Raw genomic sequence first — 16,410 nt, forward strand, 5'->3', positions numbered from 1 at the left:
TTTTGGCACTACACTATAACTTGACCAGTGGTAGTTTCTTCAAGTTGCAGTATAGAGTTAGAAGCCACACGGAAAAACCTTTTCCTATTCTCTCTTACATTAAAATCCACTGTACTTTAGATCATTTACCTTTGCATGGTTTTATAAACACATACATTGGTCACTTGGAAAATACTGATTTACTGAATTAGATTTTCAATATTGCCATATGTATTACCTAAAATTAAGTCATAATAGTTAATGTCACCACAGTTTCATCAGAAAAGGTATTCTGTTTTTCTTCTTTTTAGTATTGGGAACTTTCTTTTTTTTTTTTTTTTTTTTCTTTTAAAGATTTTATTTATTTACTTGACAGAGAGAGAGATCACAAGTAGGCAGAGAGGCAGGCAGAGAGAGAGGAGGAAGCAGGCTCCCTGCTGAGCAGAGAGCCCGATGCGGGACTCGATCCCAGGACCCTGAGATCATGACCTGAGCCAAAGGCAGTGGCTTAACCCACTGAGCCACCCAGGCACCCAGTATTGGGAACTTTCAAAGGTCATCCTGGCAGATATGAATTTAGCCAAAATCTGATTTTCATGTGAAAGCTTGAATTTTATTATTGGTAACAAATAGGAACAAGTAAATTATTTCACTTTTTCTTAAGTAACAGACTGTCTTTGTTCATTTTTTGAGAATGTCTTTTATTTATTTTTTTCTTTTGCTTCATTGCACTGTTGAATAAAAGAGGTAAAAGTGGACCTCCTAGTTCTGATCACAGCCATAAATGGAAAACATTCATTCTTTCACCATTAAGTATGATGTTAGTTATGAGTTTCTCATAGAGGCCCTTTACCAGGTTGAAGGAGTCACCTTCAGTTCCAGATTTGCTGAGAGTTAATGTCACATGCTTTTTTAGTATCTATTAAGATGATGTGATGGTTTTTCATATTAATTCTGTTACTGTGGTAAGTTGCATTGGTGGATATTTGGATGTTAACCTAAAGTTGCATTCCTGGGTTAAATTATCCTTGATCATGGTGTCTTGTCCTCCCTAATCCATAGTGTTCCACCATGTACATAAGGATATAGTGGATGTTCTGTAAGCATTCATTGAATTACGTAAGACGGTGAGATTTCTGAAATGATTTTCTGTTTTTGGAAACCTTTGAAAACATTTGAATAAATCAGTCATTTATTACTTTTTAAAAAAGATTTTATTTATTTATTTGTCAGAGAGACAGTGTACTCTCATGTGCACAGCAGAGGGAGGGACAGAGGGAAAAGCAGACTTTCTGCTGAGCAGGGAGCCGGATGGGGGCTCCACCCCAGGACTTAGGGATCATGACCTGAGGTGAAGGCAGACTCTTAACTGACTGAGCCACCCAGGCGTCCCTAAGTCAGTCATTTAATCAACCAAAGTATATTGCTACCTTATTGAGAGGTCATTTCACAACAACTTTAATTATTAGGAATACAGATGGTGACTCAGAAGGAAGTCAGAAAGCCTTTTGACAGTCCTTTCATGGAAGAACCTCAGAACCTGTTTGTTTTTACCTTTCATATATAGTTCTAACAAGCTTGATTGATCTGGTTTGCTTTCGTCCTACAGATCAGAAGCAATAAGCTAAAGAGTAGAAGTGAGTTATTAGAGATTGCTTAATTAACAGCATGAAAATTAACTTTCAGGGATAGAGTGGGGGGAACAAAAGGCATTGTGGAAATAATTTTAAAAACTTAGTAGCTGAGGGGCGCCTGGGTGGCTCAGTGGGTTAAGCCGCTGCCTTCAGCTCAGGTCATGATCTCAGGGTCCTGGGATCGAGCCCCGCATCGGGCTCTCTGCTCAGCAGGGAGCCTGCTTCCTCCTCTCTCTGTGCCTGCCTCTCTGCCTGCTTGTCATCTCTCTCTGTCAAATAAATAAATAAAATCTTTAAAAAAAAAAAAAAAAAAAACTTAGTAGCTGAGAAGTTTTAATGTCTTAATTGCATCTCCAGGCTCTTAATAGCATAATAAAAGCAGTATTAAAGAATAAACTCTAGTGAGATTCTTATTCACTATTTCTGAACTTTTTTTTTCTGCTTTTACACATGTGAGGGGTAGATCTGACACATGAATGCAAGACAGGCTCTGATAAGAGTGGCTGACACTAAAATAGTGATACTCTGTGATGATGAGAAGTGTTAAGTGTGTGTGTGTGGTGGGGTGTGCTGACATACACACATGGAGGGGTTGGTCAGGAATCTTTCTGGGAAGGGGTGTCATGTATGCAGTTTGAACTTATCCCCCTTCCCCCACCCCCGCCATGATTTATTATCTTGTCTTCCTGTTTCCAGATGGCCTGCTGGCTCACTCATTCACATTTGAGAAAAACTGGTCTTATCCAAACTACTAATGTTATGGAGAAGCAAACTGAAATGTATTTAAAAAATAATAGGACAGTTTAAAAAAGAATAGGGAAGTTATATCTTGAGATTGTCTTTTCCCTTCTGAAATTACTAGAATCAAACTAGTAAGCAGAAAAAAAATCACTTGTGAGTAAAAGTGAGACATTGAAGATGGAAGAAGTTTGCTTTGTACAAATGAATAAATAAATGTATTTTAAGATAAATTGATCACTGATGATATGTTCATTTATCGTGAAACTCTTAGTTCAAAAAAATCAAATCCAGATGATTTCTGTGCATTTAGACTTCATATTTGGAGTTTGTATTGTTTTACATTATCATATAATAAATTACTTAGTATTTAGTGGCATAGAGCAAGAGACCCTTATCTCTCATTTTCCTTGGGCCAGGACTCGGGGGATAGCTGAACTGGGTCCTCTGTTGAGGGTTTTGCGAGGGTGAAATCAAGGTGTAAGCCTGGACAAGAGTCTGGCCTGAGGCTCAGAGTCCTTTTCCAAGCTCACTGATTATTTCCAGAGTTCAGTTCCTTGTGGCTATGGGATTCAGTTCCTAGAGCCTGCCCACCATTCCAGGTCACATGGTGCCTTCTACGGCGGGACAGTTTGCATCTTAAAAACCAACAGGAGAGCTTCTCTCCTGCTTTGAATATCTTTGGCCTTTAGACCCTCTTTTTTAAAGGACTTACCTGATTAGATCAGACCCACTGATGGGGCCTTGATGGCGTCGCTTTTGTCACATAACATAACCTACCCGCAAGAGTGATATCGGGGGTTTTACCTGCACTCACAGGGAGGGAAGTGTACTATGTGTGTATACCAGAGGATGGGAATCTGGAAGGGTGATGCTAGCATTATGCTTCCCTCCGACTTACTTAAGAGAACAGTGGCTACTTGCTTAAAAAAAAAAAAAAAGAATCTTTCCTGTGTAGCAAGTGTTTCTCTAGGCCATGGAAATATGAGGCTAAAAGAACCCCCCCCTTCTCTGGTGCGGTGTTGGAGACCAACACGGAAGCACTGTCTGTGATGTCGTTCAGGACAGGTGTGACCAGGCTGCCTGTGGAACATGCAAGAAGATACAGGGAGGGAGAAGGTTGGCCCAGAAAAAGTTCATTATGTGTAGACAAAAGCGCAAATACCACTGCACTTCTTAAAAATACAAAAATATTTCTTAAATTGCTTATTAATTTCCTAGGAAGAGAAGTTTGACATTTAAGATGAGGAAGTGATTAAAATCATTTTTCTTTCTCCCAGATGGTATACCTCAAGTTTACTATTTTGGCCCTTGTGGTAAATACAACGCCATGGTGCTCGAACTGCTGGGACCTAGTTTGGAAGATTTGTTTGATTTATGTGACAGGACGTTTTCTCTTAAGACCGTTCTCATGATCGCCATCCAGCTGGTAAGTCAAGCAGGAGGTTCTGAAGCTATTTGAACGGTTTATATGGTTCTTTTGGTCACACATTTGTATTGCAAGTTTCAGGCTTTTGGACGTTACCTTTACAGAACATTTGAGCTAATGAAGTTTCTACTTTTCATCACACTGTCTTTTTAGGATGCATAGAACTTAAAATAACTGAGCCAACTGTATTTTATTCGGGTGAAAGAATTAATACCTTACTGCTTTAAGTCAGAATGTTCTCGTTTGTTTCTAGGCCTGTTTTCATAAGGAAGATGAATGCATAGAAAAGGGAACTCGCAGAAATGTGGATTTATAATGTTAGTAGTAATAATTTCTAATGGCCCAGGAAAAGAAGAAACAGTGAGGGAGTCTTATAAAATATTTAAATTTCAGGGAACCTGAGGGGAAACCACTCAGAGGATGATTTAAGGCAGTTTTGAAATCTCTGCCAGTAGTATGTTGCAAAATCTGCGAGTTGTTTTTCTCCATTGACTCATTAATTCCACTTCTACAAATATAGCTGGTGGAACTGTTCACATATCCTTAAGCTTTTTGTGCAACGATGTTTGTCATAATGAGGGAAACAACCCAAATGTAGAGAAATTACAGGATTAGTTCAGTAAATTATTAATAGATGTAAAATAATAGGTAGCTATTAAAAAGTACATATTAAAAAAAGGTCTTATCACCTGGAAAATGATCAACGTATATCATTACCGAAATGTGTGGGTCATAGAAATACTGTATATTAGGTTCCAGAATTTGTTAACGAATGAAAATGGCCTAAGTGACTGTATGTTTACATTGTGTGGTCAACTATTATTACTGCTAAATGAAGCAATTTTGTTTTCGTTTGTAATGTCCTACATTGTGACATTTTGTACAATGAACTTTATTCGAAAATGTGTAAAAGAATTGGTGAAAACGTGCTGTATTATCATTAAAGTGATCTTACAAGATTTTCTGGTTTCAGGATCTTTTAAAATGTTTAATACCTAAGGAAAGACATAAATACATTGTGAAAAAGAAAGATATCCTAAAGGGTACTGTGTTATTTTTATTTAATGGTTTAGATCTCAGTTTCTTTAATATAACTGTAACAGTTGCTCGATGATTGAATTGATAAGGAAGAACAAATGGCAACTTTATGAGTATGTGTTTTTGCAAGTCTCAGTTCAAGACTTGGTATTAGTAACGCTTTTGATTATCTGAGGTGGGATCATCTGTAAGTGCTGACTGAATCTGGCTCACCAGTATGAAAGGAATTCATGAAATTCAAATACTTAGATTTTTAACTGACCAGTACAGTGAAAGCAAAGACTTTTGGTCCTAATTGGATATATTTTTGAGCAACTATAGACTGATATTATATTACTTTTAAAGGGTTGAAACAGATATCCCTACATTCACTTTTTTTTTAATAAGACAACTTGAAATGTTCAACTTTGATACAGTTAGGCAGATGCATAAGATTATTTTTATTTTCTGATAGGTCTCTTCTTTATGTTGTGTTCATTGTGAGAATTTTGTCTTGTCTCTATCATGCTTTTTTATGCTAGTGACAGCGTGAAATAAAACTTTCTTTCTTCCTTTTCTCTTCTCTTTTTTTTTTTTTTTGGTGTGTGAATCAAGATCTCTCGCATGGAATATGTCCACTCAAAGAACTTGATATACAGAGATGTAAAGCCTGAGAACTTCTTAATAGGACGACCAGGAAACAAAACCCAGCAAGTTATTCATATTATAGATTTTGGTTTGGCAAAGGAATATATTGATCCAGAGACAAAGAAACACATACCATACAGAGAACACAAGAGCCTTACAGGAACAGCTAGATATATGAGCATAAACACACATTTAGGAAAAGGTATGTGTACCTTTCATAAGTACAGAAATTTGAATTAGTAACTATCCTAAGAGTGTGAGTTTTTATTTGTTATTATGGTTCAATTTTGGGGGAATTACAGTTGCTTCTATTGTAATTTCTTTATCACATCTGGCTAGAGTTTACTTTGATTTATATTTAATAAAATTCTTTTAAAGTAAGTTGCTCTAGAGTAAATGAATGACAGATCCTTACATTCACTCTTTTTTTAATATGAGTGAAATAAACTTGAAACTTGAAATGTTCAACTTTGATACAGTTAGGCAGATGCGTAAGATTATTTTTATTAAAGAATATGAGAGAATTCTTAATTTTAACTGCATTTAATGTGTGTGTGAAGATTTTTGATTGAGACTTTGGCTTTCTATACAGCCAGCCAAGGAGATGGTATCCTGCCCAATACATTGAATGCTGAGAGTACATACCTTAGTGGTTCTGTTTACAGTATAGAAATTGTATGACTTGAAACAAATTATTTAACTTTTTAAAGAGGGTTCCTTATAAAATAATATCAACCTCACAGAGTTTCTTACAGCTTCTCCCCCTCCCCCCACCCCACCAAGGATTCATTCCAGGAACATGTATTTCATTGATTTGTCACATCTCTCTAGTCTCTTTATCTGGAACGCTTCTTCACCTTTCTTTTTGGTTCATGACCTTTATATTTTTGTGGAGTATCTATAGGATATTTTATAGAATGTCTTCAATTTGAGTCTGTCTCATAATTTCTTTATGATTATATTTGAGTGTGCCTCTGTAGCACAAAATCAGAAGTGATGTGTTGTCAGTGTATCATGTCAGGTGGTGTGTGATGTCAGTTGGTTGCATGTAGTTTTCATCCCTTGCTTAGTGTAGTGTCTGCTCAGCTATACTTAACAAGTTTCCTATTTTCCCTTTGCCATTCAGAAGTATTTTGTAAATGAATTTGTGAGATTATGTAAATACAAGTATGTTGCTTCTCATCAAATTTTACCCACTAGATTTAGTTACCATCCATGGATGATTTTCTAATTCATCAGTCCTTATGTATTTATTGATAATCTAATGTAAGCAGAAGCTTTTTCTCTTTTTCCCATTTATTGACTGAAGTAAGTAAGGACTCATGGATTCTTACTGAAAGTAGTATAGTTCACTACTGTCATGTTGTTCCAGATTTGGCCATTGGTTGCCCAGTTCAGCTGGCTGCTCTGTCCTTTGGCTTATCCTCATGATTCTTTGAGAACTTTACTTTCTAGAGCTACAGCTTGTTCCAGATTCATCTTATAGTTTCTCTGCTCTAACCCAGAAACAGACGTTTCTTCAAGTTTCCCTGGGTTCTTCTATTGGATAATGTTATACAGAAAGCAAGATCTGGGCACTGGGTATACTCATTGCTACTGGTGTGTTATTGCTTCTAGGCCCCTTCTGCAGTGGAACTACGAAATGCATATGTGTATGTGAAACACATGTCCACACATACATATATTAATACCTATCTACTAAGAATCCTGAGTTGATTATGATACTTTTAAATTTCATTCTGAGACCACAAAGTAGTACCTCCGTTTCCATATGTGTAATTCCCTTGTCTTTTCTCTCTATATGTCTTCCTTTGCCAATAATGAGAACTATGGCTACCACTACTCTATTTTACTCATAGTTAGAAGCCTAGGATCCTCAGAATGTTGTTTCAGAATTGGTAACTAATAGCAGTATGTAAAGCAAGCTTACTAGAATTGACCGTATTTGTAATTCTTATTTTATTGAAAAGTTCATTTTTTAAAATAAAAAGTACATTGAGTAAAGTTAACAACATTTGAGTATATCATGTGTGATTTTTGACATATGTATACATGTGGGTAGCCCACAGCCCTGTTAGGATTTATATTATTATAATTCCTTAGACTTCATTTGTGTTCTCTCCCCCACTTTCTCCAAAAGTAGCCACTGTTGTGATTTCTGTCACCATAGATGAGTTTTGCTGGTTCTGTTACTTCATATAAATGGGATCATCTGGCTTCTTTTGCTTACTATGAGATTAATGTTTGTTTTTCAAGTATCAGTAACTTTTTTTTAGAGGTTTCTTTTTGAGGCTCAGTAGTATTCCATTGCACAAATATACCACACAAATGGTTTATTTATTCTGATGTTGATGAACATTTTGATTATTAACAGTGTTTTACTATAAGGAATTTTTGAAAATCTTTCAGTGGGTATATGTTTTGAGTTCGTTGGGTAAATACTTGAAATTGGAATTGCTATTGGGTTCTACGGTAGGTATCGTTTAACTTTATCAAAAACTGCCCATCGGTACCCCAAAGCATTCATACCATTTCCTGTTTCCACCAGTAACAAATGAGAGTTCAGTTTGTTTCAGTCTTGACGATATTTGGAGTTGTCCTTCTTTTTCATTCTAGCTGTTGTAGTGGATATGTGGTGGTAGTCTGTTTCTCCATGACTAATGATTCTGAGCTCTGCTTCTTGTGCTTATTGACCATTTGTGTATCTTCTTTTGTGATCTGTGTGTCATTTAATTGTTGATTTATAGGAATTCTTTATATATTCTGGATATAAATTCTTTCCCAGGTATATGTCCTGTGAATAGATTCTTCTAGTCTGCCGCTTACCTACTTATTTTCTTAGTGATGTTAGTAGTTAGCAAAAGTTGTAAATATTTGTGAAATCAGTTATCAGATTTTTGTTTCATGATCATTACTTTTTGAATCCTGAGGAATCTTTGTCCCCAGGAGATGAAGACATTTTATGTTTTCTTCTACAGTCTACAGTTAATTTCATATGGTGTGACTTAGGGGTTGAGGTTCTTTTTATGATACCATATTCTTTCCCATTGGGTTACCTCTTTGCCTTTCTAAAAAAAATCAGTTCTAGGTTATGTTTGTAGTAGTTTATTCTGAAGTCTCAAACCGTGGTCAGTTTTCGTATCAGAGAAAGTCAGACTTTATTTTCTTTATTTCTTTAGATTCCATCCCTGACATCTCACTCACAAGGAAAAATAGAAACATAAACCGATCAGCACTTACCCATCATCCCTGCTTAAATGTACCTTGTGGTATACAGTCACTTTTTCTTCAAGACCTTAGCAGTAATGTGACCCAGGCTTCAACTCCTGGTCATAGCTTCTTCTCTGACCATTCTTTGGAGACTTACCTGCTCTCTATGGCATTCCCTGCTTCTTCCTCTCATTGGAACTAATAGCACTTGCTTACTGAAAGTGTGTTCCCTGACAGGCTCTTAATAGAAGAGCTGTGGTATTATTTCTCTTCAGCTGTCTAAAATCCCTGAAAAATATAAATCTGCCTTACTTCAAGAAAAGTAAGTTTCAAATATCTAAAATTAGTTGCATTCAGGTAGTGTTTTTTGGGGGAGTGCCTTTCGAAAGCAAACTTTGGTGACAGATTTAAAATAAGATTTCATAGATACACAATTTTCCGGATTGTGTCTTCTGTTAAAATCAGGCACACCTGTATTTATGCGAACAGTGTCTGTGAGAGATTTTCATTTCATGGTAGTTGTTAACAGGCTATTGCATAACAACTAACAAAGGTTCACCACCATTTTATTGTGAGATATGAAGTCACAACTTCCTTATGGCCCGATGTTTTTTTTATCTGAACAATGGCACATGTAACAGCATTCTATTTGTAGAAATGGCAAAGCGAATCTGATATGTTTGTCCCTGTTAGGAAAAGCCTTCAGAGCTTGGGAAATGGCATTTAACTATTACAGTAATCTTTTTACTCCTTTTTCAGCAAGAAAACAAACAAAATATTTCTTTGGCAAGTATTGCAAAGAACAAAGGCTTTAATCCTTACTTTCTCCTATTTACAAAAGCCTTGCTTCTTAATTTTTATGTAGTACTTGGGAAGTAGATGGGCAGAGAAAATTTGTTTCCCAGATTACATGATTTCCTGTTTTTTCAGAAATTGAGAGTAGGTTTAAGTCACATGAGTTTAAGTGCTGAAGAGTTAAAGCATTTTTATAAGTGAGATGACTGTGAACGTGGGCTTTTTAGTGATGTTTTGAGTTTAAAGCACTAGCTTTGTGAGGAGTCAGGAACAGATAGAAAAGGACAAGTAGTGAAAATGGGATCTTCTAGTAGTGATTTTAATTTGCTTATATATTTTTTTCCTTTTGGCTTTGCCTGGACTTTGGTGATTACTCTTTTAATAGGAATTAAAGCCTTCTTATTCATTCTTTACTCTTGTGCATTCAAGGACTTTCTCCACACATGAGCATTTCAAAAGAGAGAATTTGGTCAGACCTTTGTGCACGTTTATAAGTATTTTTCCTTTGTGGAGATTGGTGCACTGTATCAGATTTAAAAAGGAAAAAGCTGGAATAGTGTAAAATCACAGTGTGGATTTTAACCTCTTTATTCCTGTGAGACATATATATAGATATATACATATATCTATATATATCTTCACTGCACAATTAATGTTAAGTAGGCAGATGTCTTTATTCACTGTGTACCTTCTTATACCTTCTTGAGTCACTGTTCAAGATGAAATCTTATAAAAGCTGTGTGTGACACGTGGATTTCTGTGGTCTGCTCTAGTGGAAGCCTTCTTTACTATTATGTTGAAATGTTATTTTAAAATTGTGTCTGCTTGAGTGTCTTATTTTTAATACTTTTTCAAGACTTTTGTTTTGGTCAACTCCTTTGAGCCTCATTTTAAAGATTTTATTTATTTATTTGACAGAGAGAGATCACAAGTAGGCAGAGAGGCAGGCAGAGAGAGAAGAGGAAGCAGGCTCCCCAGTGAACAGAGAGCCCAGTGGGGGGCTCGATCCCAGGACTCTGGGATCATGACCCGAGCCAGAGGCAGAGGCTTCAACCCACTGAGCCACCCAGGCACCCCTGAACCTCATTTTATAATCTTCCTTTGGATCACTCATTTTTCCTTTCATGACAAAACTGGTCTTGTTGAAGTCATTTGAAGTAAATACTCTGCATTTCTCTTTATTAAGTAGTAGTAGAATTGTTTTTTTTTTAAATTAATATTGAATATTCATGAACTAAGGGATTAGGATTGAAGAATAAACTGCCAGTTGCTTTGTAAATGTTAATAAAAAAATCTGTGTTGCATAGAAGAATAACATTTCAAGCCTCTAAGTGGTAAGCTCTGTGAAGGGATCACAGAATTTATGATTTTACAAAAATGTCTTCTTTCTGTGCTGTCATCTGATGGTGTGTGATTCATATAATTTCTAGGTTAATTGCCCAAATTCCCGAGGACAGCTCTCAGGCTCCCAAACAGCTTCTTAGCAGTTGAAAAACATGTATTTACATTTTATAATTACGTTTTAACAATTTAAAAATGAATTGCACAATTCCTTGCTTTCTTAAACAAAATACAATGAACATAATTTACATTTTCTGGATGACTCAGCTTTGTAAATTTTGTGTGATTACTATTATATGGTGATATCCTCAAGTTCAGTTAGGGAATGTTAGGATGTATACCTTGATTTAAATAAGCTAAGAGAAAATGCATTTAAATAGTAGTGCTTTTTTTAAATGTAATTTTTTAGAGCATTTTTTTTTTAAGAACAGTTTTTGATTCACAGCAATATTAGGCAGAAGGTACAGAGATTTCCCTTATACTCCCTGCCCCAACACAGGCAGCACCCCCCCCACCCCCCCCGCCTGTCAGCATCCCTCACCAGAGTAGTACATTAGGTACAAGTGATGAGCCTACCCTGATGCGTCATTAGCCTCTGTGGAGTCTGTAGTTTACTCTTGGTCTTGCACATTCTGTGACTTGCACAGTCTATCCCATGGGTTTGGATACATTTATAATGACATGTATGAACCATTATAGTATTATACGGGAGAGTTTCACTTCCCTAGGCATCCTCGATGCCCCACCTACTCATCCCTCGCTTCCCACCTCCCACCCTCCAAACTCTTGGCAGCCACATCTTTTTGTTGTCCTCATAGTTTTGCTTTTCCCAATACCATGTAATTTGAAATAAGCAATATGTAACCTTTTTAGACTGACTTCTTTTACTTGGTTATATGCATTTAAGGTTTCTCCATGGTTTTCCATGACTTGATAGCATTTATTTTTAATGCTGAGCACCATTCCATTGTCTGGATATACCACAGTTCATTCACCAATTCACCTACTCCAGGGCATCTTGGTTGCCTCCAGGTTTTGGCAGTTATGAATAAAGCTGCTATAAACATCCATGTGCAGGTTTTTGTGGGACCTAAGTTTTCATCTCCTTTGGGTAAATACCAAGGGCAGTGCTAGATCATATGTTAAGAGTGTGTTGTAAGAAGCCCTCAGACCCCAGCAGCATGTCTGAAAGTTCAGCTTAAATTCTGATACTGTCTACTTGGAGATAGCATCAGATCACAAGATTAAGGATTACATCCTACAAGACCACTCACCAACCACTGCTTCCGATAAAACTTGCAAACTCTAGGGTGTTACCTGTGCTTCTGACTGACCATGGACAGATTAGAGGCTCCAGCTACCTCCTCCTTAAGTTCAAGTTTCTTTGCTGGAGTGGTTTTGTAGACTCAGGGAAGCACTTACTTAGGTTTATGATTTTATTACAGGACATAATAAAGGATACAAATCAACAGTCAGATGTAGGATAGGAGCCTAAACAAAGGAACTTCTGTCCTTGTGCAGCTTGGGCCCTGGCTTGGTGACACATGTAGGTGTTCTGGATCCCCAAGTGTGGAAGCTCTCCCAAAAGGGCCAGAAAGCTGTCCTTTTGGGATTTTATGGGGACTTCATTACATAGTCATGATTGACTAATGCATTGGCCATTGGCTAGTTTAACCTCCAGCCTCTTTTCCCTCCCTGAAGGTTGGGGGCTGGGACTGAAAGTCCCAACCCTCTAATCATAAGGTTGATCTCCCTGGCAATCCCAGCCCGTGATCTAGGGTTCAAGATTCACCTTCATTAGTTACCAAACACCCATTTCACCTTTATGGCTCTGAAGTGTTTTCACGAAATGTGGCTAAAGACCTAATATATCTTGAGATATATATTCTGGTCATCTGAATGACCAAATATATATTTCTTTTCTTTCTTTTTGTTTTTTTTTTTAAAGATTTTATTTATTTATTTGACAGAGAGATCACAGATAGGCAGAGAGGCAGGCGGAGAGAGAGGAGGAAGCAAGCTCCCTGCTGAGCAGAGAGCCTGATGCGGGGCTTGATCCCAGGACCCTGAGATCATGACCCGAGACAAAGGCAGAGTCTTTAACCCACGGAGCCACCCAGGTGCCCCCAAATATATATTTCTTATAAATCATTATGTGGCAGTAGTGTTATCTCATCGTTTTAATTTGAGTTCTCTGATGACATAGGGTGTGTAGCACCTTTTCTTATGTGTCAATTGCTGTAGGTTTACAGTCTGAGAGTAGTTATTTTTTAAAAGGCTTTTATTGGTATTTAAATGTCTCATAGCATACTGTTTATTATCATGTGTAGTACTGTTGTTGGCAGTACTTCACTCTTCTTGGTTTTTGGTTTGCTTCTCCTGATAAATTTATTGGATTTTATCTAAATTAAGAGAACTGGATTTCAAGAGCACTTCTTTAGTAATCAGGTGAATGCATGTGCTGGGTTCCATCACTCTGAAACCTTTTTTTTTCCTTTATGCATTCTGGTTATTGCAACATTGGGTATCTGGATTGGTAGCTGTTGCTGCACATTGTCTTGCATAATTGTGCCCTTTCTTTTGCTAAATAGGTTTGTGTTTTCATTTAACAAAAACCATGTTAATTATGTAATTTTGGAACATGTAAACAAGCTCAGTGAATTTTGAAGAAGAGTTTTTTTGCGGGGGGCGCTGTTAGGGAAAAATAATTTTCAACATTTTAGAAGGAAATATAAAGTGAAACCTTTGCTTGTAGTAATTTTTTTGTTGTTGTTTATGTATAAAGAATGGTTTAAATTTTCTTCAGTGGGAGTTTTTTTAAAATTTTTTTTTGAGCTCTCTTGTCTTGCCTGTATTTAGTATTAACTAACATGTCTTTTGGCCTCATTGTTTTTCATTTTTGTAGGAAAATGCAGTAATGAGGGTTTCTTTTGCAAATACTTATGTATATATTAGAAGGTTTCCTGCTTGTAAGCATTTGATCTATTTTTTCTTTGACAGAGGTAAATTTGAGTTAATAAGGAAGGGAATATTTTTCTGTTGCTGAAAATTAAATTGAAATTAAGTCAAAATAGAAATAGTTCTAAGCATGTGAGAAATAAAAGTAGTTTAAAAAGAGGAAAATAATGTTCAGTTAAAGAGTAGGACTTTTAAGTAGAAAAGCATTGCAGAAGATGTACAGTAAATGTTTGATTAATTGGTTCTACTTTGCCTTTGCTTTCTGAAAAAAGTGCAGATGTGGTTTAGAATTTTGCCTTTCTCTTGTAGGTGCATAGTATTAGGCTTCTCTCTTAGCCTTTCTGAGCCTTTGTTTTCTTATTTGGGATTACTGCTGCTTTAAGTGTAGGTAGAATTTTAAACAGTCATCACACATTGTCACATCACATACTGTCACACAGTATCACACATTGACCCATAGTAGGCTCTCAGTATGTGCTGATTCTGTGTATTTTGTGTGATACATATATTCTTAAATAGCAAAATTTTAATTGACTCTTTACATAACTTTTAAACTTATTGGAAAACTTACTTTAGAAGATTCTTTAATGATACCTGTTGTAAAGTAAATCATCACTTTCTCATTTCTTCGTTGCTCATAGTAAGGGTTCCTATAATGAGGATTCTTGGCTTCCAGGGAAATATCCATTTTCAAACAGGCCTTTGTAGTTAAGTGCTTTATAAAATGTGAACAGGGCCTAATAAGGGCCATATTACCTTTGGGAAATTTTTTTTTACCCCCATGAAACAGATCTGTTAAAGACCTGAGGAGGTATTCTTTAGTTACTGTGTTTGACTTCTGTTACTCACTACATGGTGAAATTTACTTCCAAATTTGTCAGTTGATGAAAGAAGACAAAGAAAAGAATTACGAGGGTAAGGAACATTTCAGGCTGAGTTACAGAAGAGGTTTATTATATTAGGTTATATTTATGACTTGAATTTTTAAATACTGTGTAGGTTTTGAGACTAATACTGCTTTCTGAGACTGTCATATAGGCAAGATTACCTTATGATCAGGGCTTGTTGGCACTCTGGTAACTAAGGCCCCACACCTTGAATTTAAAGGGAAATTGCCTTTTATACTGTGTTCCTCTCCTTAACAAAGAATGCTACTTGGGAGGGGTCAGTATTTGCAAATCATTCAGTCTTTTAAAATTATCTTTACAGTATTTCATATGCTGCTTATTTCATATTTCATATGTATTTCATATGGTACTGCTTTTTAAATCTGTTTTCCAGTTGATTGCTTTCATAGAAATACAATTTATTTTTATATATTGAACTTATATTCTGTAACCTTGCTAAAACTCATGTACTAGTTCTAATAGGTTTTTTTGGGGGGGGTAGATTACTTTGGATTTTCCACCTATATAGTCATATGGCCTGCAGAAAAAACTAGTTTCACTTCTTTATTTCCAATCTGAATACCTTTTAATTTTTTCTTTCTTTTTTTTTTTTTTGTTGTTGTTGTTTTTTGTTGGTTCTAACAAGGCTTCTAGCATAAACACTGAATAGATAATGTGAGAGTGAACATCCTTGTTTTGTTCTTGATTGTAGGAGTAAGAATTATGGCCATGCAAGAATTATGTTACAGATTTTTCATAGAAGTCCCTTGTCAGAATGAAGTTTTTTTCCTATTGCTTATTTAATGAGTTTTAATATCATAAATGCATGTTATGTTTTATTAGGTACTTTTTCTGTATCTTTTGAGGTGATCATATGATTTATATATTTTATTGGCATGGTGAATGACATAGTTGGTTTTTGAAAATTAAACCAACCTTAAATTCATGGGATGAACTAGTCATCGTGTATTAACTTTTGAAGGATTTTGCGACTGTATTGATGAGAGACATTTCCTGTATTTTCCTTTGTTTGTAAAATGCCTTTGACTGGTAACATCATTAATGAAAAGAGTTTGGAAAGATGCCCTTCTGCTTCCTGAAAGAGTTTGTGTAGAGCTAGTATTATTCCATAACTGTTTAATAGAATTCAGCAGTGATGCCACCTGGGCCTTTGGTTATATTTTGGGAAGATTTTAGATTATAAATTAAATTTTTTAAATTGGCGTAGAACTGTTCACATCTTTGTAATTTATCTTTTAAGACATTTGTTCATTTCTTCGAGTTGTTGAATTTACTGGCATGATATTTGTTCATAATACTCTTTTACCATTCTTTTGATATCTGTAGGATCTGTCCTGGTGCCTCCTGGTTGCTCCTGATGCTAGTAATTTGTGTTTTCTGTCTTCCAGCCTAGTGATACAGTCTTATTGAGTTTTTCATGTAACCAGCTTTTGACTTTGTGGTTTTCTCAATTGATTATCTTTTTTGTCATCATTGGTTTCCTCACTTATCTTTACTCTTCCCTTTCGTCTTATATTTGGTGGTATTTATTGGCCTAGACATAGATAAATGGGTCACATTACAGAGTCCTGAAATGGACCCCTACTCAAATCTCAGTTGGTTTTTGAGAAGGGTTCAAAGTTAAATCAAGGGTGGAGAGCATAGTATTTAAAGATACTATATGATAATAACGAGGTATCGGTATTGAAGAAAATGAGTTTAAACCCTTATCCTATATGGAGCAAAAAGAAAAATTATCTCAAATGAATCCTAG

General features: G+C 36.0%; 1 protein-coding gene across 6 annotated transcripts in view; it reads left to right on the plus strand.

Annotated features, from left to right (window-relative positions):
* CSNK1G3 (casein kinase 1 gamma 3) overlaps nt 1-16,410 on the plus strand; it is a 112,886-nt gene that overhangs the window by 63,046 nt on the left and 33,430 nt on the right. For all 6 annotated transcript variants that reach the window (XM_032335489.1, XM_032335492.1, XM_032335491.1 and 3 more), the window contains exons 5-6: nt 3,632-3,780; nt 5,413-5,647. In XM_032335489.1, coding sequence (XP_032191380.1) covers nt 3,632-3,780; nt 5,413-5,647 — 384 coding nt within the window. The remainder of the gene's footprint in view (nt 1-3,631; nt 3,781-5,412; nt 5,648-16,410) is intronic.

This window comes from Mustela erminea, chromosome 3 (assembly GCF_009829155.1).
Source record: "Mustela erminea isolate mMusErm1 chromosome 3, mMusErm1.Pri, whole genome shotgun sequence".
Lineage (NCBI taxonomy): Eukaryota > Metazoa > Chordata > Mammalia > Carnivora > Mustelidae > Mustela > Mustela erminea.